This window comes from Ornithorhynchus anatinus, chromosome 6 (genome assembly GCF_004115215.2).
Source record: "Ornithorhynchus anatinus isolate Pmale09 chromosome 6, mOrnAna1.pri.v4, whole genome shotgun sequence".
NCBI lineage: Eukaryota > Metazoa > Chordata > Mammalia > Monotremata > Ornithorhynchidae > Ornithorhynchus > Ornithorhynchus anatinus.
Genome location: NC_041733.1, coordinates 35,081,654 through 35,109,559, shown reverse-complemented (window position 1 = coordinate 35,109,559; position 27,906 = coordinate 35,081,654). Strand labels below are relative to the sequence as shown.

The window sequence follows — 27,906 nt, the reverse complement described above, 5'->3', positions numbered from 1 at the left end:
CATCATTGTATAGGTGGAAAGTCTTCAGACGTAGGACAACATTTAACAGCAGAAAAATTACTTGCAAGTTTAGTTTTTTCCAGGCTCAAAAAAGGACTATCAGATCAGGAACTTAATACTACTACTACTAATTGTGGTATTTGTTAAGCGCTTACTTTGTGCCAGACACTGTAGTAAGCGCAGGGGTGAATACAAGCAAATCGGGTTGGACACAGACCCTGTCCCACGCGGGGCTCACAGTCTCAATCCCTATTTTACAGATGAGGTAACTGAGGCACAGGGAAGTTAAGTGATTTGACCAAACTCACACAGCAGACAAGTGGCGGAGCCAGCATTAGAACCCATAACCTTCTGACAGGCCCGTGCTCTGTCCACAGTGCCTTGCTGCTTCTCCTATTCTTGGATGCCTCAGGATGCTTTTTATTGAACATTTAAATGAGGCCCGGGCCAGAGGTCATCACTCAACTGTTCTGACCCCTCTGTGGACTCCGAAAAGTATGTCTACTTCAGTTTGAGTTGGGGGAAGAAGGGACGATAAGAAGGAGAAGCTTTTGTGTGCCCTATGGGGAGCTTGTCCAACCCTTCACTTAGCCGAGGGTACATTCAATCCATTGGTCGTATTAATTGAATAATTACTGTGGGTAGAGTGCTGTACTAAGTGCTTGGGAGAGTAAAGTATATAGACACATTTCCCGCCCACATCGAGCTTAAGAAATAATGAAGTCCCTGACCAATACCCGTGTCAAAAATCAGTGTTGCTGATTCAGATGCTCTTCAGAATTCATGCCCAAGTTCTGTAAATGCTGGATTTCCCTTGTTGGACGGGGCAGGCTCCTGGAGTTCCCTGGCTCAGCTCCCACAGAGCCTAATTCTGACTAAGCATCTAAACTATTTAGAAACTACATCTGCTGAACTCAGCCTGGGGTTCTGGCAGCACCACCGTGACGTACCCGTGAGGCGGTTTAACGTTTCAGCCTTCGAACTCAGGGTTTCTCAGGGGGTTCCCGTCCATGAGGAGGAGCCCTCCTCTCCCCCGCACTCAGGTTAAAACAAAAAAGCATCAGGGACCGCAGGGGAGCTAAGGTATCTGTCAGCCCTGCCAAAGACTTCTGTATCTTAATTGCCTAGAGATGTCCCGTGTCCTCAGATGTATCAAGAAGTCCCAAGGGATTTGGGACTCGGGTGCGGGGCAGGTTCCGAAAAGAAGTCCCTGGTAAGGTGTTTTTGGAAGAGGCCCAACCTCTATCTTACGCTTACGCCCAGCCCAGAGATTCAGCCAGGTTGCGAAACCGGGTTTCCTCTTCAGAGAGCTGTGAATGCAGCAGCCAGAGAATTGTGGCAAGACTTTTGGCTAATGGATATGATGGCGTGAAGACCACTCTGTGTTTCCATGCCTTGGTTTGAGGGGAATGTCACATGACTGCAGCTGGATCTGTCAGAAGGGAAAATGGAGATATCTATCTAAAGATAGATAATTGTCCTCCTATTCAGTGATGACACCCTTGAAAGGCATCGCTGAGGAAAAGAGAAAAAGTCTAAGTACACGCTTGGTTTATTTACTAAATCTTTTCAAACTTCAAGCACTCCTTTTCCTGTCTGAGGCAGTCTCGGGCGATGTAGTTTGTTGATTCATTCCAAAAATTCAGTGCATACGTAAGCAGAGTCTGGTTGTCCTTATCACTCTTTAAAAGCTGCAACAACAGCCCACCAAAAATTGTGGTTGATTGGGGGTGGGGGAATAAAGGAATTTGCAGGGAGAAAATTAGTTTATATAAACTTACTAAAGACAATTCTGAAAAGAATGGCCATCTGCGAATTGGCTACAAAGGAAAATGAATAGGAACTGGTAGTAGGAAATGTAAGAAGGGATTATAGATAGATAGCATTGCTGTCCTTCCCAAATGGCTTTGTTTCATTCCACTTAGGAGCTGGCTGGCCCTTTTTTCTGCCAGGGTCTGGGCTGCCTACTATCAGTGGCGGGATTGGTGGGGATGAATCACATTTTACTCAATATTTTAACCTTCTGGAATCCCTTTGGGATGTTTCTTGGAATTTCGAGAGCAGTTCATTGTTACTGGATAAAACTTGTCCAAAGAGCATTTCCAAGTCACTGATCTTTAAGGTTGGGTAAAAGGTGTCCTAAAAATGTCCATGTTGAATTTAAGGAAGTCTTTCCCTAATTGTAGACAGTGAGAGAATATTCCCATTCTAGCTAGAAGAGCTCTATCTCCTCATTCCCATTAAAAGATGGCATTGTTGGTATGCTGCCAAATGCATCTTTTCCTCACTCAGGCAGAGGGGAGATGATTATTTGACAAGATGATCGGCTGGTGTTAGTATTAGTCTTAGACATCTTCCCGGAAATGCTGATTCTGAATTTCTTGTTAGTTTTCAACTGAAACCAATACCCCATTTGCTAGTCTTTTAACAAAGCAGATTGTTAACACCACAGACCTGAAGCTAAATTTTCCTTCTGCATTCCAGATCCCCTGCTGGATGAGGATAGTAAACTAAGAGGGGGAAAAAAAAAATTCTAGCCTTGGAACTTTCTGAAATCATGCCAGGATTCTAATCCTGGCTCTGCCACTTGCCTGCTTTGTGACCTTAGGCAAGTCGCTTACCTCTCCGTGCCTCAGCTTTTTCATCTGTAAAATCGGGATTCAGTACCTGTTCTCCCTCTTAGGTAGACCAATGTGGGACGGGGCTGTGTCTGACCTGATTATCTTGTATCTATCCCAGCACCTAGTACAGTGATCGGCACATAGTAAGGGCTTATCAAATACCACAATTATTATATCTCCTCCAGAAGACCTTCTCCGATTAATTGCCCAATTCCCCCCCAACTGCCAATTCAGCACTTCTGCTTCTCCTAAGCACTTAAGTACTCATTCCCCTTCCCTGCCACTGATGTAAATACTTTCATGCTCTATTACTTTTTCCAGTCTGTAATTTCTTCTTAGTGCTTGTCTCCCCGTCTGATTGTTGGCTCTAACACTTCTTTTGTACTCCCCTGAGTGCTCAGTGCAGTCACCTGCACATAGTAGATGCTCAATAAAGCCATTGATTGGTTTGCTTTAAACTGAGATGATGCAGATCCACTTTATATCATCTGAATGCAACAGAGAAGAAGAGAACCTCTCCCTGTCCCCATAAAGGAAGGGGCCTACCAGAGAAGTTACTTAGTGAAGATGGCATTTTCTGGCTTGACAAACTGGTTCTGTGGGAGCTTACTCCATTTCCACTCCCGATTCTAACCTGATGTCCTCGCTGCCACATTTAGGCCTCCCTGTTCTGTACAAATTTAGGAGAGTAAGATGGATTATGATCTGCCTCAAAGATGGATGAGACCTTCAGGGTAGCTCTCATTAAACACTAAGATCTGAGATCTTTATTGTTATTGCTTCTGACATTTGTTAGGGGCATACTTTGTGCCAGACACTTGTACCAAGCTCTGGGAAAAGGTACCGAGGCAAGGAATCAGACACAGCCTGAAGCCACGGGGCGCTTACAGAGTCTAAAAAAGATGTGTGTTGGGAGGTGGGGAGGGCAATGTTCAAGATGGATTTAATTTCCCTTTTCAATTGCTGAAGAAGTTCGTAACAGTGAGCAAATAGACAGATGATCCGACCTAAAGGTCGATAGGCTTCCCCAGCCGGCTTAGAGAACCTCACCCGTGGAACAATTGACCAAAGCTCCCCGGGTTTTTAATCAGACTGAATTTTCCATGCAAAGCCTAGGGGAGAAAATAGATTTTCAAATGACACGGTGTGGTTTGCTGAGTCACTTTTCCGGCTGCTCCTGAGCTTTTAAGCATTCGTTAGAGAGTTGTTTGCCAAGAAAGGTAGGATAAACAGGATCAAGGCCAATCGACCTTCTGCCAAACCTGGCCAGAAGAGGCCTTGGCTGGTGGGCTAGTTAATACCACCTCCCCAGAGAACACTAGGAGTTTAGCGTGAAGAGGTGTAGGTTAGGGTTAGGGCCCAGCTCATCAGTAAGGGTTAATGGGGATAATGGATCCTGTTTAAGGATTCCAGAATCAGCCCTGATGAGGGGATTTGCGGATGTCCTTCCCAGATGCCATTTGGATTATGTTTTTATTATTAGGAAAGGATCACAACTCACCTAACGATGTGAATGATCTTTGACCCGGGTCCGAAACCGACAGTTGGGTCTTTGATGAAACTGCCGTTTCCAGAGAATGAGGGAGGACAAAAGCAGTTAGGAAGGCAAAGTCCAAGAGTTGAGCGCACGATTGCAGTAACTAGCCACTTGGAGGAATTAGAGTCTCTGACCCCACTTTTTTCACCGAAAACGTCAACCAACCTCAGCCAGGAACCGTTCTGACGCAGGACAGTCGGTTGACCTTTCCCAGCCTTCTACTGCCTCTCACATGGTGAGGAGATAAGCTCTATTCACTCATGTAATGAGAAGTTTTTTTATCAATGCCATTTTTAAAGAAATGACCCAGTGGGTACTAGGTTTGCGCTAATCCAGGAAAGAGTGGCAGCACTGCCCTCACTGGATGTTAGACACCTCCACAAGCTCATTTTGTGGTTGTAGTTGCTTCTTTTGCTGAGCAGCTTGTCTGAGCTCTTGTTTTCTGATGCTCATATTGGACCTGAATGAACCCGTCTCATCGGCTCACAGTTGCTCAACAGGCCTGGTTGGTAGAGCCCTGCAGGAGTCAACCCCTAGGCTACCACCCCTTCAGAACCCCTAGGCTGCCAAATCTTGTTTTGAGCCAGGTGGCCCAGCACAAGGGTACTGGAGAACTCTTTCCCACGCAGACCCTAGTTGGCCCCATGGGCTGCTTAGACTAGACAGACCAGACGCACCACCTATGCCCACAGCTCTTCTCCCCCAAGAATGAGATCAGGGATAAAGATCCCAAATGACTCCAAGCCAAGGGTGCCAAGGTTTGAGAGTTTTAGGTCAGGCTGGGCAGATCCCGAGGCAGGCTGAGTTGCAGATTTGGGCCTGGCCTTTAGTCCCCTTGTTGACAGTCACTCTGGGGAATCCAGGTGCTGCTGCTGCTAAATAGCCCGGAGACAGAGAGCTGGACTAAGTGATCTCTCAGGGCTAACTTTATGGCATTTTGACAAAAGGGCTCTCGGAGCGATTGCCCTTATAATTATTAGTACTCTATTGAGGCCTGGTCTTGTGCCAAGTAGTATATTAAGCTTTAGGGTAGGTACAAGGTAAACATTAAAGATCCCTTCCCTGTCCCATGAGAAGCTTGCCATCTAAGCAGGGCAGGGAAGGCACGTTGGAAATAGGAAGAAACTGTAAAGTATAGCAGCAGATTTTAAAATTCAACCATCACAAGGACCCCAAACCACATCCCAGTGATCTTTAAGCACATTCGATCGTGCCCCAAAAGTTGAATTGAAGCTTATGTGAGTAAGTAGATATTGCTCTACCAATCCTAAATTCCTCTAGTGAGTTCAAGTATAATGAATCTATAGTTACTTTATTCATTATTACCCAAAGCCACTGAACCTTTACATTGGCCACAACAACTACGTGAACCTAGCAGAAAAAAGGATGAAGTTTTTATATCCAACAGAACCACCTGGAGTGGTGTTGGAGATGATTTTCTGTTTGTTTTTCAATCGAAATCTGCAGTCTGAATTCCGAACGTTTTCACTTCTTACATACAATACAACAATCCAAGCTGTTTTAAAAAGTTTTCTAAAAGTATTAGTTTGTGCTGTTCCTACTCTTTATTTATGCTAACTTTAATAAGACTAAATGTGAGTAAGATTGAAAACCCTCTCAATCAGTCATATTTATTAAGTGCATATTGTGTGCAGAGCACTGTACTAAGTGCTTAGGGGAGTACCATCTAACAATATAACAGACACGTTCCCTGCTCACAACGAGTAACATCCATCAGAACATCGGAAAGAAATCCATGTCCTTATTTTCATATGGTAGCGATTATAAACCACTTGAGACCAATTCTGTTTGCAGTTATCAACCATCTGAAACATTCCCAACACCCAGTGTGTCCGATTAAGTTATGCAGGGTATAAAGATAGGAAATGTAAGACATGAAATATATCCATTTCATGAATCCTGCTTTTATGTTGAAAATGCTACTGTGATTTTGAATAAAAATAATGCAACTTCTTTTCCTGGTATAGGATTTTAAAATATTTTAATGGATGCATTTAATAATCCCTTCATATCTTATAAAGAATAAGCAGCTTAGATGAGTGGGTATATCATATAACTGTATCTGAGGCCAAGATTATAGAAGACTTTATCTACAATAAGGTGCTTGCTATGGCTATGGAGTTTGCAGGAGTTTATTTTGTGTTTTGAATAATCAAATGTAGCCTGAACATTGTCCCTGGATGAAATTAGCAGATTCTGTTATCTGTGTTTTAGGATCATTCAATAGAAGAAAACGAAACTCCCTCTACGTAACTGTGACTCTGCTCATTGTGTCAGTGTTAATACTAACAGTGGGGCTCGCGGCGACAACAAGAACCCAAAATGTGACTGTCGGAGGTTATTACCCCGGGGTTATTGTAAGTATAGAACCCTTAGGTAGGTAGGTCTAGATAACTCGTTGACTAACATGATCCCTCTTTCCCTGTTTGATAAGAAATGAGTGTGTTGTAATTTCCTAATGTTTGCACATTTGATTTTCTTTTATTTCCATTTCTCTTATTGGTCCATATCAAAGTCATCTGGCTCTAGAAATGAAAGTCTGGGGTTGGATCATTGGTGTTTTATTGTATCAGACAAGCAGCTCTAGAAAAACCATTATGATTGTGAGAGGGTAGAAAGTTTGTGAGGGAAGAAGGGGGTGGGGTGGTTATTTGCAAAAATAATCAAAATCATCCGACATACTTAGAACAGTGCTTGGCACATAGTAAGTTTGGGGTTCGTCGGCCCTAGGCAGCAACTGAGGAGCAAAGAATTGCTGAAGAAAGACCGAGAGTGAAGCAAGAGAGTGTTTACATCCTTCATGACTTGGAAAGAGAAGCGTGTGACTGTCCTAGTTTTCTGTTACTGGCCCAATCTTTGCTCTGATTCCATATTCATCTTCCCAAGAAAACCAGGGATAAAGCTATGTGGTCCAGTTCTCTCAGCAAGAAAACAAGTCGTTGGGAGATTGTTAGCAATAATACTTTTTTCTTTATACGGAATTGAGGTTAAAATGTTGCAGTCGATTCTCCCATCGAGAATGGGAGACGAGCCTCTGTCTAAACACTTTAAGACCGAGAACCTGGGCGGAGGAATAGATTGGTCAGTTGATGACATTTATTGAGTACTAACTGTGTGCAGAGTGCTGTACTAAGTGCTTGGAAGACTACAATACAGTAGAGTTGGTAGACGTGTTCCCTGACCACCAGGAGCCGAAAGTCTGGAGGTTATAGTGTTAGTGGTTTGCTCAGGCACACTCACATTCTCTCTTCCCCGTCTGTCGCATTTCTGTTGGAGCAGAGAACAACAAACAAAGAGGCTGAGTGGGTATATGGTATAAATGAGAACCAGCATGGTCTAGTGGAACTAGCACAGGCCTCGGAGTCAGAAGGACCTGGGTCCTAATCTTGGTCCTGTCACTTGTCTGCTGTGTGATCCTGGGCAAGCCATTTAACTTCTCTGTGCCTCAGTTCCCTCATCTGTAAAATGGACATTAAGAGTGTAGAACAACATGTGGGACATGGACTGTGTGATTAGTTTGTATCTTCCCCAGTGCTTAGAACAGTGTTTGACACATAGTAAATGCTTAACAAATACTATTATTATTATGTTTCGGGGAGCAGCAGCCTCAAAGACCACGAGAGCCTCAAATCACAGAAGGCCCCTGATCGACACCCCCCCCTTCCAGACACGGGCACTTGTAACCAGTCTGCCCTTTGTCAGTTTCCTGATGAGCCCAACCACTTGGACGTGTGCACCTTGGATCTTTTATTTAGTGAAGATGGTCTTGGTGTCCCTCCTTGGTGTAGATCCTGACACTCACTATCATCTCAGCTCAGTTGTAGATGGCCTTGAGCCTTTCTCCCAGGGCTTGGGTCCTGACTGAAGGGAATGGCGCTCTGCCTTCTTTCAGGATCTCCCAGGAATGATCGAGTCATTGGTTTTTCCCATTGATCCCCAGCTCTCCCTGAGCCCCTACTCCTCTTGACTCCTGGGACCCTCTCCCCAAACTTTGACTAGTCACCTCAGAGCTCCTGAGGTGTTAAGAGGATTTTTGGGGTGCTTTGTGTACTGGGTTTCGGGAGCCTTTTCTGGTTGGGGAGGACCCTTCGAAGTCGATTTCTTCATCTTCTTTTAGGGAAAGGGCTATCTCCTTCATCCCAAGGTCACACAGCAAGCAACTGGTAGAGCTGGGATTAGAACCCAGGTCCTCTGACTCCCGGGCTCAAGCTTTTTCCAGTAGGTCACGCTCCTTCTCTATGCTATTGTGTGACCTTGGGCAAGTAACTTAACTTCTCTATTCCTCAGTTTCCTCATTTGTAAAACAGGGATTCGATACCTGTTCACCATCCACTTAGACTGTGAGCCCCTTGTGGGACGGGGACTGTGTCCAATCTGATGATCTCTTAATCTACCCCAGGGTTTAGTATAGTGTTTGACGTACAGTAAGTATTTAACAAATCCCACAGTTATTATTTTTAACTAGAAAAGCAAGGTCCCGAGAGCCCTCCTCATTTCAAAAGTCCATTCCCTGACTCAGATCTGACCTTGGCCCCAGGATATGGGCTGAAGAGCCAGACGGCCTTGAGCTAAATTTCAGCACTGCCGTGGAAATCTTGCCCGTGTCAACCCGTGTCAGCATGAGCTGTGAGCAGGCCAGGGACCAGACAGGTCAGCTGAGGGCCCGGATCGGCTGCGTTCTCAGACGCTTCCGCCTTCGTTTGTCTGTTGGTTCCTTCATCTGAAATAGATCAGCCTAGGCCAGGCGTACAGATCTTTGAGAGGGGGCTGCTAATGAGGCAGAATTAATGTCTGTTTTTCTGCCCCAGGAGTAACGAGATCCTTCATTTTGCACAAAAGACTTTTGCTCTGAACTCTACCTTCCATTCAACTGGTGAGAGAGATGACCCAGAAAAACAGGAGCCGTTGTTGTTGTATACAAAGGCTCCAAACACTGGAGACGATGAAAACTGCAGGGTCTTTTTATCGGTTCGTGACTTGCACGTTGATGGTCATGTTTAGACGCTTGGGAGAGAGGAGTCTTTTATGTGATTTTGGGTGGGGCCACCTCGAAAGTGACCCTTTTCCCCGGCAGAGAAATCGAGGTGAGCACTTCAACTAACTGGGACATGTGATTTCGTGTTCCTGTGCCCCAGTTTCCTCAGTTCATTTACTGCTTTTGGTCCAGAGCCTGCTGGGCAAGAGCTTTTTCTCTTAAGAGGGGCCTTTTGAGGGGCTTTTAAACCTTTCAGACCACAAGACAAGGGTTTGGGAAGTCTAACTTGGGAAAAAATGGAGGCCAACATTTTTGTCCCTTCTAGCTTGGAGAACCTTTTTAAAAAAAAAAAATGGATAAGATTTCGGAACAATAATTTCATTAGGAAAAAAACATATAGTGTACCCAACATTCAAATAATCTTGGCAGTGGGGAACAGGGACAGGCATGACTCAGAACTATACCCCATTTCATTGACCTCATTTAGGATGTCACCTTGTTCCTGACATTGGACTCAGCATATTCTCTGCATAGCTATATCTTCTAGTGAAAAAAAAAATCACATTGCATCCATGGGTGGCCCTGTCCCTAAAAAAAGAAAGCCTTTCTCTCTTTTCCACCAATCAGCTGATTCTCCGCTTATAGCATCTTCTAGTAAAAAAAGAAAAGAGAAAAAAAATCACATTGCATCCATGGATAGCCCTTTCCCTAAAAAAAGAAACCCTTTTTCTCTCTTCCACCAATCAGCTGATTCCCTACCTATAGCATCTTCTAGTAAATTTTTTTTTTTAAATCACATTGCATCCATAGATAGCACTGTCCCTAAAAAAAGAAAGCCTTCCTCTCTATCCCATTAGTCAGCTGATTCCCTGCCTCCTTTCTCTCTCAGATAAGAAAATCTTGGCCAGGTGAGGAGAATCTCTGTCTCTGAGGACAGTTGCTGTCAAAACAACTAGTCTCAGAGCTAGACAGAGAAGAGATGTCACCACAGCGCTGTGATTGTGCTGCTGTTGGGAATTGGAAGCTGGGACAACCAGTTAACTCTTCTCAGTGTTAATAGGTACTCCAGAATGTCATTGATATTGGAAGGAATGAAAAAATTTTGAAGGTGGCAAGCAACATTGTAGACTCAGGCAATAAGAGAGGGTAAACCTTGGAGAGGAAAGAAGCTGGACAAAAATAATTTGTATTAAAGAGGACTCCAATTTTCAATTGATCAATCATTGGCATTTATAGAGTGCTTACTGTGTACAGAGTACTAAGCACTTGGAAATGTAGGGTGTGACAGAGTTGGTTGGCACAGTCCCTGGCCACAAAGAGTTTACAGTCTTCAGTGGGAGACAGACATAAAAATAAACAATGGAAAGGGAGAATAGTAGAATATAAGGATGTGCATATAAGTGTTGTGGGTCTGGGGTATCAAGGTGCTTAAGGGGCACACATTCTGAATGTTAATCAGTGGGAAAAGAGCACCCCAGAATGAGCTAAGTTGTTTTGGCAGGAGAAGGAGGGTTTTTGGTTTTTTAAAATGGTATTTGTTAAGCACTTCCTATGTGCTAGGCACTGTATTAAGCCCTGGGGGTAGAAACAAGCTAATCAGGTTGGACACAGCCCATGTTCCATGTGGGGCTCACAGTCTTAATTCCCGTTTTACAGATGAAGTAACTGAGGCACCAAGAAGTTAAGTGATTTGCCCAAGGTTACACAGCAGACAGGATTAAACTTGTTCTGGGTATGACTGTGAAAGAGACAGAAGACTGAAGAAGCAGCAGGGCCTGATGGAAAGAGCATGAGCCTGGGAGTTGGAGGACCTGGTTCTGCCACTTGTCTGCTCCATGACCTTGAGCAAGTCCCTTAACTTCTCTGTGCCTCAGTTACCTCATCTGTAAAATGGAGAATAAAACTGTGACCCCCAAATGAGAGACTGTGTCCAACCAGACAAAGTCTCTTTTATTTACCCCAGCACTTGTACAGTGCCTGGAACATAGTAATTGCTTAACAAATAACATAAAAAAAACCCAAATACTGTCAGAGGCCACCTTCTTTTAAACAACATTTGATTAGGGTGGCAATAATTTTTCAGTCCTTTAAATAGCACTACAGCCTGGTCCTATTGTATTTCAAATCAGGAGACTGAAATTTTATTTGGCCAGTAGTTTCAGCTCCTTATCCATGAAATCTTTAGCTGTTAGTAGCAAAATTGAAGAGGTTGAGACAGGTATTATATCTCCAGCCCACCAAAGACTGGTTGATAGGATATTAAATGATGAGGAGCTCATGACAGTAATTTTTATAGCTTAATGAAAAAGGGAGTTTGCAAGTAACAAAAGTTTCATGATACAAATAGTGAAATTAATGTACTTGAGTATTTGCCCAGTGTAGATTTAAAAAAATGCATTTTGATTGTTGGAATCCAAACTCACTAGTTATCCAAATAAATACTAGATCAGGTAATTCTCCTCCTCTTACCCTTCCCCCACCTGTGTTCTAATTCCGGCTTCTCCATTTGTTGGCTGTGTGACCTTGGCCAAGTCACTTAACTTCTCTGAGCCTCAGTTACCTTATCTGAAAAATGGGGATTAAAACTGTGAACCCAATGTGAGTCAGGGACTGTGTCCAATCTGATTAGTTTGTATCTATTCCAGCCTTAGTAAAGTGCCTGGCACATAGTAAGTGCTTAACAAATACCATAGAAAATAAATAAAAAAGTTGGTGTAACAAATAAAATTTGGTGCCTGTGCCTGAGAGCTTAATCTCGCTTGGGTTAGTCATCTGAACTGTAGATCAATCAATCAATAGTATTTATTGAGCATTTAATGTGTGCAGAGCACTATACTAACCATTTGGGAGAGAGTACACTGCAGCAGTGTTGGTAGATAAACTCCCTAGCCACAAAGACCTTTAGTTCATAAACTTGCATAATCTCTAGCCCTCACAGACTACCAATGGGTCAACCTTTTCTTATGTTTTTTATGGTATTTTATGATATTTGCTAAGTGCTTACTATGTCCTAGGCACTGTACCAATCAGGTTGGACACAGTTCATGTCCCACATGAGGCTCACAATCCTAATCCCTATTTTACAGACAGACAAGGTAACTGATGCACAGAGAAGTTAAGTGACTTTCCCAAGGTCACACAGCAGACAGGTGGCAGGGTAGAGATTAGAAACCAGGTCCTTCAGACTCCCGTGCTCTACCCAGTTAGCAACACTGCTTTTATGTCCCAGTTCGATGCCATCAGAGTCTGAAAGAGTCGGGAAAGTTGCCTTACCCCGATGGGATCTGGCCCATTGTTTGCTCTGTATTTTGCGTTATTCTTTCTTGCCCCTAGAGATAGAACAAAAATTCAGCTCCCAGTAGTTGGGCACATCTCCTGTTCTCAGTGTTGCAGTTCGTAGAGACCTGTGGGAGAAGAAGGACTTTGTATAGTAGTTCAGTATTACTCCCCAAAGCTGAGTGGAGAACGTTGGCAGGCTAACAGACTGGCTGACAAAGATGAGCCAACTGCTGCACACCAAGTCGCGCATTGCTAGGACTTGGGTTTGGGCCCAGCTGTGTCCCTGGGTCACTAATGGAACTTTGGGCTTCTCTCTCACATGTCCCCAACAGTGGGAACAAATAAAAAAAAAACCCAGTGTTCTCTGGAGCTGCTCTGAATTCCTTCAAATCAGGGAACCATTGCCCAAGAGGGAAATGGGTGATCTGAGGTGTCCCCCATCCTGGTCCTGCCTCCTCATCTCAAATGCACTGTGTTAAAAATATATAGGGATCCTTGGTGGTGGTTGTAGCAGAAAGGGGCAGGGTGGCCATGAATTATGAATTCTTGGGTCCTGTCTATAATATTTTTTTAAAGTCTGTCTTTCTCAGTAAGCTCTTAGGAGCAGGGATCTCATTTCCCAAATATTATACTATACTTTCCCAAGGACTGAGTACCGTGCTCTGCACCCAGTAAACGTTCAATAAATACCACTGATTGATTGGTTTGGCTCCTGCAGCTTTTTAAGGCAGACCACTTCAGTTTCCTGAATAGTCACCCCCAGCACCTTCCGCAAGCCTTTGGTTGAAGAGACGCCAACAGAGCAGCCCTTGGAGCCTAATAAAAGCTGGAGGGTTTGCGAGTCAAAAAGGGCTGGCTCCCCCCTTCAGGGAATACTAAATCTTTCCCCAAGAAATAGCGTGGCCCTAGTGGATAGAGCACAGACCCGGCAGTTAAAAGGACCTAGGTTTTAATCCTGGTTCTGCTGCTTGTCTGCTGTGTGGCCTTGGGCAAGTCATTTAACTTCTCTAGGCCTTTGTAACCCCATCTATAAAATGGGGATTAAGACTGTGAGCCCCATGTGGGATATGGACTTTATCCACCTCATTAGCTTATATCTGTTCAGCGCTTAATACAGTGCCTGGCAAAAAGTAAGCCCTTAACAAATACCATAAAAAAAACCCCGAAGTTGTACCACAGTGTAGGAATGCCCCATGCTAATGCTTGGAGCTTCTTTGTTTGATGCTACTGGACAAGGTACTGATATAGGATATCCATGTGGGTTTGAAGGTGATGCCGCTCATAGTCCAGGCAGACAGAGAGATGAAAAGCTTGCCTTTTGCTCCGGTTTTACAGTTGCCATTTACCCTGCTTGCAGTTTTCCATTTGGGTGTCAGGCTCTTCCCAAAGATGGTTGAAAAGCCACCCAGCTGTGGTTCCAGTTGTTTGCAGCTATAGCTACATCATTTAAGATTCATGTGCTTAGTACAGTGCTCTGAACTCAGTAAGTGCTTATTAAATGCCATTCATTGATTTGACTGATTTCACTTAATTCTGTCATTCTTAAACATTTTTCTCTACTCCCTGATTGCAACCTTCCCATCTAATCTCCCCACACAGCAGCTGCTTGGGAATCCTGTTGTCATCCATTCTCCTCACATGATCTTCCCAGTGAGGGTGGGTTGAGTTGAATGTTGATGCTGGTAGATTGACAATGGCTCTGCGTGATACTTGTCTTATCACCAGGTGCTAATACGGCTTGAGGTGGTGCTGATGAAACAGTTCGAGAAGCTAAATGTGATGCCTTTGGCAGGTACAGATCTTCTCATCTCTCTGTGGTCTGTGAATTTGGTCCGAAGCCATGTTATTACCTTAGTTGATCAGTTTTCTAAAGAAATGAGGTCCTTTTTAAAATGGTATTTGTTAAATGCTTACAGTGGTAAGCGCTGGGTTAGATATAAGATAATCAAGTTGGATGTGGTCTGTGTCCTACTTGGGGCTCACAGTCTTAATTCCCATTTTACAGATGAGGTAACTGAGGCACAGAGAAGTTAAGTGACTTGCCAAAATTCACAGACAAGTGGTGGAGCTGGCATTAGAACCCAGGTCCTTCTGACTCCCAGGCCTATGGATAGAGACCAGATTGTTTCCTACATCTTTGTTTATCAATCAAAATCATCCCCTCCCACCATACCTCCCTGATCTGCTGTAACTCAACCTGCACACTGCGTTCCTCTGATGCCAACCTACTTTACCTCCGTCTCATCTGTCTCACTGCCTATCCCTTGCCCACATCCTTCCTCTGTAACTCTCTCCCCTTCATATATGACATATCATCAATCTCTCCTCCTTCAAAGCCCTCCTAAAATCACATCCCTCCTAAAATCACGTCTCCTCCAAGAGGTCGTCTCTGATTTGGTCCTCATTTCTCCTGTCAGTCTTCCCTTCTGAGTCACTTATGTTCTTGGAGTTGTACCCTTTAAGCTTTTGATCTTCACCCCAGCCCCCAGCGCATATGTGAATATCTTTATTCTCTCGCATTGCCTCTATCTGTAAGTTATTTTAAAGTCTGTCACCTCCTCCAGACTAAATTCCTTATGGGAAGGGACTTGGGTACCATCTCTACTGTATTGTACTCTCCTAAATGATTAATACAGAACTGAGCGCACAGTAAGTACTCAATAAATACCCTTGATTATGAGCTAACATGCAGAAATATCCTGGTATTGATAAAAGAAGTCTCCGTGGTGCCAGTGACTGTCTGCAGCTCTTTGGATCCATGAAAAAAAGGATCCAGGTATACTGTCTGTGAGAATGAATAGTTAGGAGTTCTAAAAGTCTCTGGCTTGTGGCTAAGTGCATTTCTTCAGGCTTCTGACAGGGACGGAGATCATCGTGCTCGGTGTTGAGTGCAGCCCTACCTGTGAGTTAGTTGACCTGCAACCTTCGAGTCTCTGATCCCAAGACAAAATTATTCTACCTCTGCAAGTAAAACCAAAAACTGCCAGGCCATGTAAATGTTTTTTAGCTAACCCATCCCTCCCTTTCCCCCTCCTCAGTGCCCCAGAAAGTAATTCCAAAGTAAAATGAATTTGTCATTCTTTGGTACTCCCATAAAATAAATTGGGGTTTGCCCTGGGCAAGTAGATAACGGCCCATTTGCAAGACTACATTATTCCCTCTTAAATGCAGCCTTATCAAGTGCCACACGATGATGCAAGATGGAAAACCAAAGGAGCAGACATTCCAACCAGGTCAAAGAAAAACATGAATTGACCTCTGAGGCAGAGAGCAACTCGCCCATCCACTCAATCCTGTTTTCAGGAGTCTGACTTTTGACCTTAATATTTTTTAATCATCTGGATTCTCCTTTGGCAGGTTTCTCGTTAGAATGTGTATACAATTTCTCGTGAGGGGATGAAACCAGCTTCTGTTCCTGAGGTCGATGGTCTTGTTCTCCCAAGCCATATGCTAATACTCACCTGTCCTCCAGGAAAGTGGGTTGGCTCAATAGTGACACTGTTGTCCTGATTCCTGACTTCTTTTATTTGCCACACATCTGACCTGAACATCATCACCATCTTCCTTTGTAGGCGCAGCAGCATGGTCTAGTGCAAAGAGCACGGGCCTGGGAATCAGAGGGACCTGGGTTCTAATCTCAGGTCTTCCACCTGTCATCTGAGTGACCCTGGGCAAGTCACTTAACTTCTGTGTGCCTCAGTTACCTCATCTGTAAAATGGGGATTAGGACTGTAAGCCCCATGTGGGACATGGACTGTGTCCAACATGATTAGCTCTTATCTACCCAGTGCTTAGTACAGTGCCTGGCATGTAACACTTAACAAAAACAATTTAAAAAAAATGAGAAAACTGAATTTAAAAGATGAGCATAGGGCAGAGTTAGAATAAGCCCTAAAAGTTCCAGACTCTCAAGTGTCTAATACAGTTGCTCATCCCTCTAAGCCTTCCCTTGTCTTGTCTTTAGCTGCCTCCTTGCAGTGGAGTTTGAGATCTGCCATAATGGGATGACCACCAGTGAGTTCCTCAGCTCTCTGAAATGAGGCTAAAGCTGTTGGTAGCATCCTTTTCATTTGGCTCCAACTTCAGAGTCTTTGGCACTGGGTAATGATGAAGTGACTCCTGTCACATATTATCTGTGCTTCCTCAACAGTGCCTGTGTTTCTTCTTGTGTCTGAGTTGTTTGGACTGAAATTCTCTGTGTCCCTCACTAAGGGAATTATCCTTTTCTGACAGGGGTTTTATGCCCCATCTTGATAAGAAAATGGGGTGGGAGGGGAGATGTGGTGCTGTAAGTTGGCTGCCAGAGAAGGTGCCTGAGAAGTTTGGGGGACCTGGATCAGAGCAGGAACAGGAATCTTGCGAATTGTTCCTTCACTCTCTCGCTGTCAGGCAGGTTCTCCATCTCACGCTTGCTTAATCCCCATTAAAGTGTAAATTGGAGATTAAGACTGTGAACCATAATCTGTGGGACGTGGACATGGACCATGGGACGTGGACATGGACCATGGGATATGGACATGGACCATGTCCTACCTGATTAGCTTGTTCCAACCCAGCGCTTCGTACGGTGCCTGGCATATTCCATATTTTTTTAAAAAATTAAAGTTTGCTGTTTCCTCAAGAATATCTGTAAAAAGATTGTTTTGCATTTTGTTGTATAGTTTGTATTGTCAGGACAACAAACCATAGCACTGTTCAAGACCTGAGGCTACCTCATCTGTAATAAGTCCTATCCAGACTCATATCCTCTTCAGTGACCTTTCCCCTATTTGGGGAGAGGAAGAAAAGGACACGTGGTTCGGTGACAGGACAGGAACTAGGTATCCATAGTTCCCGAGGGTTGATAAGACTTGATGTCTGACCACATTTCACCTTCCACCTGGACACACTAGGCCTTCCAGGGAGACGCCCCCTCTGAAGTGATGTGACCCAGGCCAGACTTGGATGTCACAGTGCCAAAGCTCGGTTCAGCGTCGTGTGGGGTCAAATGGGGGCCTGGCCTAAGATTTTTTGTCCAGGACAAGGATTGCCCCTGCCTTGGCTGACCTTTTATCCAGTTAAGTTTCTGAGACAATTGTCAAGTGAATGTCCCAGCCTCAAGAGCGCTTAGTACTTGGCTCATAGTAAGTGTTTAAGAAATACCAGAAACAGAACCAAACAACAAAAACAGAAAAATGTGTTCATCATGGTTAGCACACTCCCAGGGAAAAAGCTCAGGTGGAGGTTATCAGTGGGGGTTTAAAGATGAGAGTTTTCTGATGCCGCTTGTTGTGGAGTAGGCATGTCACAACCAGGAGGTTCCCAGCCTGTCCCTTCCCTTTCTGTTTGCTTGCTTTGAATTCCTTGAATTCTTTCTGCCCTGAAGAAACTCCCCTGCTCCTTGGCAGTTTGGTTCAGAATTTCGGAAGTAGAGGCAAGGTTAAAAATGAAATAAACACTTTTTTAGGCCTTCTACATGTCTTAGGGTTGATTAGGCATTACCCACCACTTTTTAGTGCTTATTTTTCCCCCTCCTGCCTCGGCTGAATCAAGATGTGGTTCTTTCTGTGTGTTTTCATCTGCAGCTAGCCTGGCAGAAAAGGTCAGTCAAGGACTTCACTGAGGGGGCGGTAATATCTGCTCTGCCAAGTACCCACCCCAGCACTTCTACAGTGAAATTGTTTTTTTTTTTATGAGTTACTTATCCATCTCTAATCACCCCTTAATAAATGCCTTCAGAATTCAAATAAAGGAGAAATGGGAGCTGTTGTGGATAATTGCCAGCATAAATTGCAGTGACCCAACCACAAAGATCTGCTTTCCCAAAAATGTTCCATCTTTTATTTTCTCGTTCAGAGTTTGCTGATTATTAAGATACTTTACTGGATTTGCAGATGTGTTTAATGAGGGGGCATTTACAAACCCTTATTTTGAAACCCATTTTTCAGGCTGAAAAGATTATCTTTGAAAAGGGGAAAGTTGAAATGTGACTCGAGCTTTTCAGAGATTTGGATTTGTACTGATTTGTTGTTAAGATGCTAAGAAATCTATGTTTAAAAATAGTTGTGCTGCACACTGAAATATAATGGCTGTATCTTTTTATTGTCAGGTGCATGAGATTTCAAGTGTACTTTTCCTCAAAGTGGTATTTTTAGAAATGGGATAGATATGCCTTTCTCATTTAGTGTCTGGAGATCAGTTTTATTGATGGTCAATAGGTCAATAAAGATATGAATTTACATACTGGCTGTACATTGTGAATTGGCTTTTTCATAAAAACGTGCCAACTGTTTCCTTTGAAGTCTTTTGTAATTTTGTTTTTCAGCTTGGTTTTGGATCATTTCTTGGAATCATTGGATCAAACCTGATAGAAAATAAAAGGCAAATGGTAAGTTCATTTAATATGGAGTTAAAAATGTTTTTCAGCCACATGAGCAACTAAACCAGATAACTAATGTATTCTTTGAAACTGCCCAAAATGGACTTTGTAAGAAAAAACAACTTTGACTTTTCTCCCTGGAGCTGCTTACCTTTGTAGTCTGATGTATCCTCACCTTCTAATGAAGTGTTGAATTATAAATGACAAATCAGTGTGGCGAATCTCCTGGCGGGCCAAGTTCTCGTTTTGAGAACCTCTGCTCAGGAGTGGCTCTCCCAGTTCTTGGGATAGGACCCTCGAGTTGCATCCACAGGGAGCCCCGAAAACTTAGTGCTCCTCTCCCAAAACCAAGAGGAGAATTGAGACAAGTATCCAGAAGATTCAGATTTAAAAGAGCAAGCAAAGCTCCTTCTCCTAAACTCTCTGGGCTGGATGTGGGGAGTGGAACCTTGTCTGCTTCCTACTGGGTGACAGAGCTAGGACTTCACCTCCTGTGGAATTTTGTTCAAAAAGGGAAGAAGGGTGAGAGGGGCCGCTTTTCTGTTCCAATCCAATCCAACTGAGGAGGTGAGCACAGAAACTATAAATACTCTTGATTGATTGACTGCATGAATGCCTGCTTGCCAGACAGCTTGACCGGCGTTTGTTTAGGTTGGCTGGGTTACTTGGCTTAAGTTTTGGGGTCAATCATCTGGGCCTGATTTGCCATTGAAACCTGTGGCAGATAGGTCAAAAAGACAATGTGTCTCTAGTGCTTCTCGTTGGAGGCTCAAGGCACACTGAGTCTCAATTTATCTCTAGTATTTATTGAGCACCTACCATGTATACAGTGGTACTAAGTACTCGGGAGAGTTCAGTGGAGTTAGTAGACATGATCCCTGTCCTCGTGGCGTGGACAATCCAGCGGGAAAGACGGACACTAAAATAATTTTCAGGAAGCTGTAGCATATAAAGATCTGTTCATAAGTGCAAGGGTGGGTTGGAAATCAAGGCCCAGGAACTAAAATCATCAGTTGTTATGCAAGAAAACATACTTCTTAATACTTCTTAAAAACATACATGAGAAGCAGAGTGGCTCAGTGGAAAGAGCATGGACTTGGGAGTCAGAGGTCATGGGTTCGAATCCTGGCTCTGCTACTTGTCAGATGTGTGACTATGGGCAAGTCACTTAACTTCTCTGTGCCTCAGTTACCTCATCCGTAAAAAGGGGATTAAGACTGTGAGCCTCCTGTGAGACAATCTGATTACCCTGTATCTACCCCAGCGCTTAGAACAGTGCTGTGCACATAGTAGCGCTTAACAAATACCAACATTAGTACTTTCCTTTTAAGCTGCAGAGACCTGAGCCAAGTGCATTTGGCCTCTGAGCAGCAGAATTGTAACCCCTGTAGCCTGGTATTCTGCAGCCTGTTTGAAAACTCCATTCCACACCACACCGAGCCTGATCAATGTATGCTTACTGTCTGCATTGGCTCTTAACCCCAGGGAGCGTGTCGTCTCCAGCCCCAGTGCCAGGAAGTCTGACACGTGGCCGCAGCTTCACGATGAGCTTGGCCCGGAGCCGTCAAGTTGAGGCAGAAGATAGCTAAAAACTGAGAATCCAAATTATTGGGCACCGGTTTTCAAAACAGGAACATCTTTGTCTTCAAGGTGCCTTTTTACCCAGAGATTTTGATTATGGGTCTGTTTGGGGAGTCTGATGGAAATTCTCTCAAACCTAGGAGACCATAATTTGGGTTAGTTTCTAAAAAAAAAAAAGACAGGAGCAACCTCAAACCCTGGGCCAATTTTAATATACCCAAATATCAGGATTATCAATAAAATAATAAATAATGAAATAGAGGTCTGCTCGGCACCTTACCTCACATGAAAGGGGAAAGCCAGTGAGCTAACTTAATTAATTATACCGGTAACCCAGCCTTAATCTTGTCCAAATGATCTGCTCTATCTGACTCTCGAGGGGTCCTTAGTTTATCCAGTAGTCGGTTATTAAGCCTCAAGTAATGATACCATGAGGACAGTGACCCATTCTTAATTGCTCTCATGAATTCTCCCACAGAGCAGGGGAAGACCCACTGCTCTTCACAAGCAAAGTGTCTCTCAGCTGCAGGTGCTTAAGACCCCAGAGAGAACCTCCCTCTCTTGCCTCTGACGCTGTCTTCTTGCTATAACCATTGAGCCCTGCTCCCTCTAAGTGCATCTCCTGAGTGGCAGATTGAGGGAGGACTGCAAGGATAGGAAGTTCTCTGGGAACTGTAGCGTGGCGCAGTGGAAAGAGCACGGGCTTTGGAGTCAGGGCTCATGAGTTTGAATCCCAGCTCTGCCACTTGTCAGCTGTGTGACTGTGGGCAAGTCACTTAACTTCTCTGTACCTCAGTTCCCTCATCTGTAAAATGGGGATTAAGACTGTGAGCCCCACGTGGGACAACCTGATTCCCCTGTGTTTACCCCAGCGCTTAGAACAGTGCTCGGCACATAGTAAGCGCTTAACAAATACCAACATTATTATTATTATTATTAACTGTAAATTATCTCCCTCTGATGGCTGAGAGGGAATCACCATAGCCAGGAATGTGACATCATAAGTTAGATAATGGAATGTGCAGTATTTAACAACATATTTACCGGGATAATGTGTTGGCTCTAGGGACAGAGCTCTCTACATGGATAGTCTTCCCTAACAATGACAGGAATAACTCTCCAGAGAGATATAATAGTCCTGAGCTTCCATTACACCCAGACTCTCTCTGCCGGGAGTTGTAGTTGCACTTTTCTGCTTAAATTATTCAAAGTAATGGGAAGTTTTCATTGTACAGCAGATCGCAGCATAGCTAATAATGAGTATTGCATGAAATCTTTTATCAATTATTCACAGATTATTTGCATGCTGTGAAGCACGATTTAAGGGGAAGAGTTTGGGAACTTCTGTGGGGGCGGTGAGCCTACCATCCAACTTGGTGTAGAATCTTATTGTGTGCTGGTTATGTATTCCTCCTCCATCTTGATGTTGGAGACAGTGGAAAGAAAGTTAAATCCATTCTGCATCTCCAAGCATATCAGCACCAATTCCAATCCCCTTACGCCTTGAAGGACCTTGAAGGAAAGAATTTCAGTGAGAGGCCAGTGTGGGAACAAGATGGGGGCAAAGAGGAGAGCGAATGGAAAGGATTCTACATTGTAGCAGTACCATTAAAAAATAACCTGCCTGCTTACTTAATTATAATGTGTATTCATTTTCCTAATTTTTTTTTGGACTGAGGATACAAGTCTGCCATCTAATCACTTGTCTTATTATGTAAACTCAAGATGCTCTTCAGACCCTACCTTATTTTCTTATGTGACATCCAAACTTCCCATGGAAATGTTATTTAAGTAATGCTGTTAAAGCTGCTTAGTGGCTGCTCAGAAATTGCGTGGGCAGGCCAGGGACACAGAAGGGTGTGGGCCTGATGCTTTGGCATTCTGCAGTCTTAAGACTGCTGCTGCCGCAAAAAAAAAAAGACAACAAAGATTTTTATAAGGAACTGAACCTGGCTAGCAACAGCCATAATCTATCGATCAACAAGCAGAGATGATGTCTGTTGCTGCTGGTTTTTTGTCAGTTTCCTACTAAAGGATGTAGTGCTCTAGGGAAGCCAGGAATTGAGGCAAGAGGTATTTGAGATATGCACCGACTTCTGTTAAAGTCTTCCACATACCACTCCTCTGTAATGAAGTGGAAACCTTCCTGATGATGTCTTTATTGGGCTTCCTTGAGCCCCTTACTGTGGCCAAGAGAGGGTACTTTCACACTTTCTTGCTACATTTTCTCTCTTTCTCTCTCTCCCAGCCAGCTTATAGTGTTCCTAAGCCAGTCTGTCCAGTTGCTGGCCAGTTCTTTATTGCCGAAAGTGCCTACCTCAAGCCATACATGTGGAGATCAGGGAGAATGCAGTATCTCAGATGAACCTGACTCTCCTTGCTTCTTGTAGTGTTGTGGAACTTTCCCAGGACTGGTTGGTAAGGGGCCTTAAGCCGAGTACCACCAACTCTCTGGAATCTCTGCTGGGGGACCGCACTGTGGCTTTTCCCTTGCCATCAGGTTCGCTGTCAAGGGCTAGGTACCGAGCACTTTATTCTTTATTGTTTCCCAGCAGCGGGCAGCAGTGTGCCCTGGCTGCAGCCCCTTTGAACGCCTGTTCTCCACCACTCACCACCCTTGCCTACACCTCCCGGAATTCTGACTCGCCGTTCTGGTTTAGGGAATTTTTTTCATCTGGAGCTCTCATCCAAATTTTGTTTTTGGTTTTGTTGATCATAAGTTTGTGAGGCGTGACTATCCCAGCTGGCCTATGCTAAGGGGAGGGGAGGGGTCAAGGGAGTAGGAAGAGCTTGGTTAACTGAATAGTGACATCCCAGAAATGATCTGCACATCTTCACTTTTAGCAGTGGCTCCATCCTTCTTTTATAGAACTGATAACCCATCCCTGACTTGACTGATTTTTTTTTTACTCTCACCATTTACCACCCCAGCATATTCTCGGTAATTTACTAACAAAGTTATGCCCAAATACCCAAAACAAATAGCAAAAACACACATTATCGAAGAACTGGAAAAGTTGGGTTCTATTACTTCATGTCAGTTTTATGCATCCATTTTCCATTTCCCAACCTGAAAAAGAATGGAGAGAGATGAAGTGCGATGATTTAATGGCTGCTTGAATGAAGAAAAGCAGTTTTGTTTTCAACCTGAACAGACTCCCAAGTCTTCCCTTTAGCCTTCTTCTTACTTATATCCCCCATGAGAGCTTTATTTTGTCAGCCTTGCGGAGGGGTGTTGTCAAATCCATCAGGTCACAAGCATTTTTCTCAGCCTACCAGCTTTCACCAGCTCTTCTGTGTGTCAGAATGGTGGATCTGGTGGCATCTGGATGACTGCTGGAAGATTTATGTTTCCACTGTTGATTCAAATTCTTTCTTACCCCCAGCATGGCTCTTCTAAGGCCCTCTGTAATTCCTTGCAGGTCCAAGGCCAGTTCTTCAAGGTTGCTCCTTTGTTCTTTTGCTCCTCCTACAGGGGATATTTTGCCATCTAATGTTTCATCATGTTTCTGAAGGGCTTTGAAGACTCACTGTGCCACACATGTTAACGCTAGTATAGTCTCACTTTAAGAGCGGAGCTGCTTGTGGTAAAAAGCCCTCTGAAGATCTAGGCTACTGAGCTGGTGATTAATTTGGGCTATGAGCTTCTGAGAGCCTTTTTTAAGAATTTTCTGTGCCGATCAGTTCCAGAACGGGTAAGAAAAGGAAGTGCTGGAAATTCTCTGCACTCCCTTTCAGAAATGGCAGTGGCCTTGGCCAGGGACTCACAGGTTCAGAGCTTAAAAATAGTAATAATAATAACTTTGTAACAAGCACTGTTCTGAGTACTGGGGTAGATACAGTGCAGTCAGATCAGACACAGTCCCTGTTCCACGTGGGGCTCACAGTCTGAGGGAGAACAGGAATTGAATCCCCATTTTACAGAAGAAGAAACAGAGGCACAGAGAAGATATGTTACTTTACTGTGCACCTTTCATTAGGCCATGCTGCTGAAAAATGAGAGGACTCCTTAAAGAAATCCACCTGTGGACATGGAAGAATTTAAACCAAAACTGAAAATGCATACTACAGCAGACTGTAAGCCCGGTGTGGGCAGAGATTGTCTCTCAACTGATGAAACTGTACTTTCCAAGTGTTTAGTACAGTGCTGTGTACACAGTAAGCGCTCAAATACAATTGAATAAATAATGCTCTTTAAACACCCTATTCTCACTGCCCTCATAGATTCACATCACTAGGACATTACTACAGATGGAAAGGGCTAGTGAATTATTTAGGCTAGGAGAACTTCTTTAATTTATCAGCCAAGCTGAATTAACATAATAAAATAATAGTGAGGATCTGTATAGTACTTTCTGAGTATTCTGCCTCGTATTTGTCATTCTCATAATGCCTAGGTAAGGTAGAAGAGGACAGGTGTTATATCCATTGGTCTAAAGGAAAGAACAAAGGACTGTGGGGGGTGGTCAGGATATCCCAGTTCTAGTCCCAGCTCTTCCAGTGTCCTACTGTGTGACCTTATTCAAATCCCTTAACCTTTCTGGGCCTCAGTTTCCTCATCTGTAAAATGGGTTAAGATAGATCATGAGCCCATGTGGGAACGAGCTTGTGCCCGATAACTTTGTGCCAACACCAATCCTTAGCACATAGTAAGCACTTAACAAATGCCATAATTAATACTTAAATTTGAGAAAACTGAGAACCAGAGAGGCCAAGTGTTTTTGCCTAAGGTCACCCATTGAGAGCCAGCCCCATAATTGAACCCTCCAGGTCAGTGTTTATTCCATTCCTCCTCCTGAGGACTATGAATGGGTTCTCTATAGTTGTCCTTTGTTTTTGAAGATGATGCTACAGACAAGAGAAAGGTTCAGCAAGTGTGGGCCTCTGATTAACGTGATTTGTGTTTGTTGAGGCAGCAGTAGTTCCTGAGGGTTGGTGGTGAAGAAAGGCCTACCATAGGTAGGGCAATAAGCTGGGTCCCAGGCCTGCAATCTTGCTAGCTGAATGCACCAGCCCTGCAATCTTGCTAGCCGAATGCACTGGCAGAGTCAAGACAAAAGGAAGAGAGAAAGATCCACACACTGGGCAGAGTATGGCTCAGGCAGGGTCCCCTTTCCAGGACCAACATGTTGAAGGTTAAAGTCATCTCTGTTTTGCCTCCCCAGCTGGTGGCTTCCATCGTCTTCATCAGTTTTGGGGTGATCGCTGCATTTTGCTGTGCCATTGTGGATGGTGTGTTTGCTGCCAGGCATATAGTAAGTACACTGCTCACAGAAATTCTTTGGGCATGATTTCCAAGGCTGATTCTTCCCTCAGCTACATGGGGAAAGCAGAGAGGAGGAGAAAGCCACCTTGGGCCAAGACCACTCGCTGCTGGGCGCTTGGCATTCCCGGGAGTGGTGAGTGGAAATAGTGGAAGTGTCCAGAATCATACAGGAGAAATGAATAGAAGCAGAGCCTTCTCTTCAGTAAGTCCAAGTGCCAAAAGCCAGGCTCTAAAAGCTCCATGGGCCAGGAAATGGCCAAGCGTTTAGTACAGTGCTCTGCACACAGTAAGCACTCAATAAATACGATTGAATGAATGAAGGAAGGAAGGAAATATGCTGCCTCTCAAATATGCCTTGAATTTAAGGCATTTCTCATGTTTACTAAAATTTGGGGTACATGGTTTGACAGATTGGACTTGCTTGGTGGCGAGACCTGGGGTTTGGCCCATAAAAGAAGCACTGAATTATTATTCTTCTCAGGCTGCATTGGGACACCTAAATAGCCAGAGACTAGATAGACATAAGGACATAGGGACTGACAAGGTTCTGACCCTTGAACCCTGTCCTCTAACGTGCTGAGAGAACTAGAGGTCTAAGGTTCTCTAGGGAGGAGCTGAGGTCAGGGTCTCACCTCTAGAGCTGGCTTTGTAGGCAACCATCTTTATGCCACATCCCTGTTGACGCAGGCAGCGTGCTCTCTGGCTGAAGTGGTTTCCATAGCAACCCGGGCCTGGTGAAGGAGTCTGAGGTTGATTTTAATAGCACTTATTTGCTGAAATGTCTTTCCTTTTTCCCTATCCCACCTTTAAAGTCAATTGGCTCGGCCATCAATGTTCATGAAAAGCCAATTACCACCTAAAAGGCTCACTACTGATCATCTGTTTTCCTCTCACAGGCATTGGCAGAATGACCCTGAGAAAAAACTGGAAGCGCTTTGAATCCCCTCCTCCCCTTCTCCTTATCCCCCCACCCCCATAGTTGTGTGTTTCCTAGTAACACAGTGTGGGAATAAAGGAGGCAGGAGAAGGGAAATTGTTCTACCAAGGGATCCAGCTACAACTGCCACTTCTGGCTTTTGGAGTGTAACTTGTCCTTGGTCCTCCTTTTCTGCATTAATCCGTCAATGGTGTTAATGGAGGGCTTTTTGTGAGCAGAGCCCTGTACTAAGTGCTTGGGAGAGTATGACGCCTCAGAGTCGGTAGACACGAGCCCCGCGTTTGAATTTATAATCTCAGTAACAGTCCTCACTTTCTAAATCTGAAGAGTGCCCCTTGGTAGAGTCAGGTTCAGACTCCTGGGGGTGAGACCAGAGACCTGGTAGAGAGGGTTTCTCTGTGCTGGGGAGAGTCTCCTTGAGAGCAAGCATAGGAGAGTTCCCACAAAGGACATATTGCACAGGGGGCAAGTTAGTGGCCAGAAAGCTTATTTGGTTCTCAGCACTGGGGATGCCAAGAAAGTGGTTGTTGCAAACTTCACGGGTGAGTGGTGTTCCTTGGGAGAGCAGCCCAGGGAAGCGACTGCCCTAGGGTAAGTCACACCTGGGAGGTCTGAGACAGATGGCCGGGGCGCAGTCATCCAACACCAAGGGGACGTCGCATGGCTCCGTCTGACTTTGACGAATTCTCCAATCCTGGCCATGGTCCAGAAAGTCAGGGCAGTCCTTGAAGGGAAGAGACTAGACCCAGGCCCCATGGGTGACAGACAATTCCAGAATGCAGTGGCAAGCTTGTCTCTCATCACGTGAGGGATGAGAGCACTCTTGGAGATCTCTTGGGGAGGTTATATGTGACAATCGGAGTGGGCATCCAGAGCATCTCTCCCTGAGTTGGGGAGTGCTGTTTGCAAGGCTGATTTAATACTCTTTCGTCATTGAGGGCAGGCATTTGGGCCAGGGTGGACAGACTTCAGGTTTGAGGACAGGGAATTTCCACTGCAGTCATTTGCTTGACATGACAGTCCAACACAGGACATGCATGCGCTTCTAGCAAACTTTTCCCCAAAAATGGGACAGGACACTAAAATAGGGAGATAATCCTGAATTTATAGGGTGGAGGAGTGGGAATAAAAATTGCACTGTAGTAATTACCATTGTCTGTGACCCTTGGTTTTGCTTAATAGGTTGTCCTTGACAGATATCTTTGGTTTCCCACACACCTTTGGCTGCCTCTGTCATTTTCTTTCCATCTCCTAAGGAAAAAATCCCCCTCCTTCTGCTTTTTTTTTTCCAAAAAGCAGTGGAAAACTATCCCATACTGTGTAAAATGCTG

General features: G+C 44.3%; 1 protein-coding gene across 2 annotated transcripts in view; it reads left to right on the top strand.

Annotated features, from left to right (window-relative positions):
- Positions 1-27,906, top strand: part of TMEM255A (transmembrane protein 255A) — a 48,793-nt gene that overhangs the window by 1,103 nt on the left and 19,784 nt on the right. For both annotated transcript variants that reach the window (XM_007669609.2, XM_001509829.4), the window contains exons 2-4: positions 6,394-6,536; positions 18,738-18,800; positions 25,538-25,627. In XM_007669609.2, the coding sequence (XP_007667799.1) occupies positions 6,394-6,536; positions 18,738-18,800; positions 25,538-25,627 (296 nt within the window). The remainder of the gene's footprint in view (positions 1-6,393; positions 6,537-18,737; positions 18,801-25,537; positions 25,628-27,906) is intronic.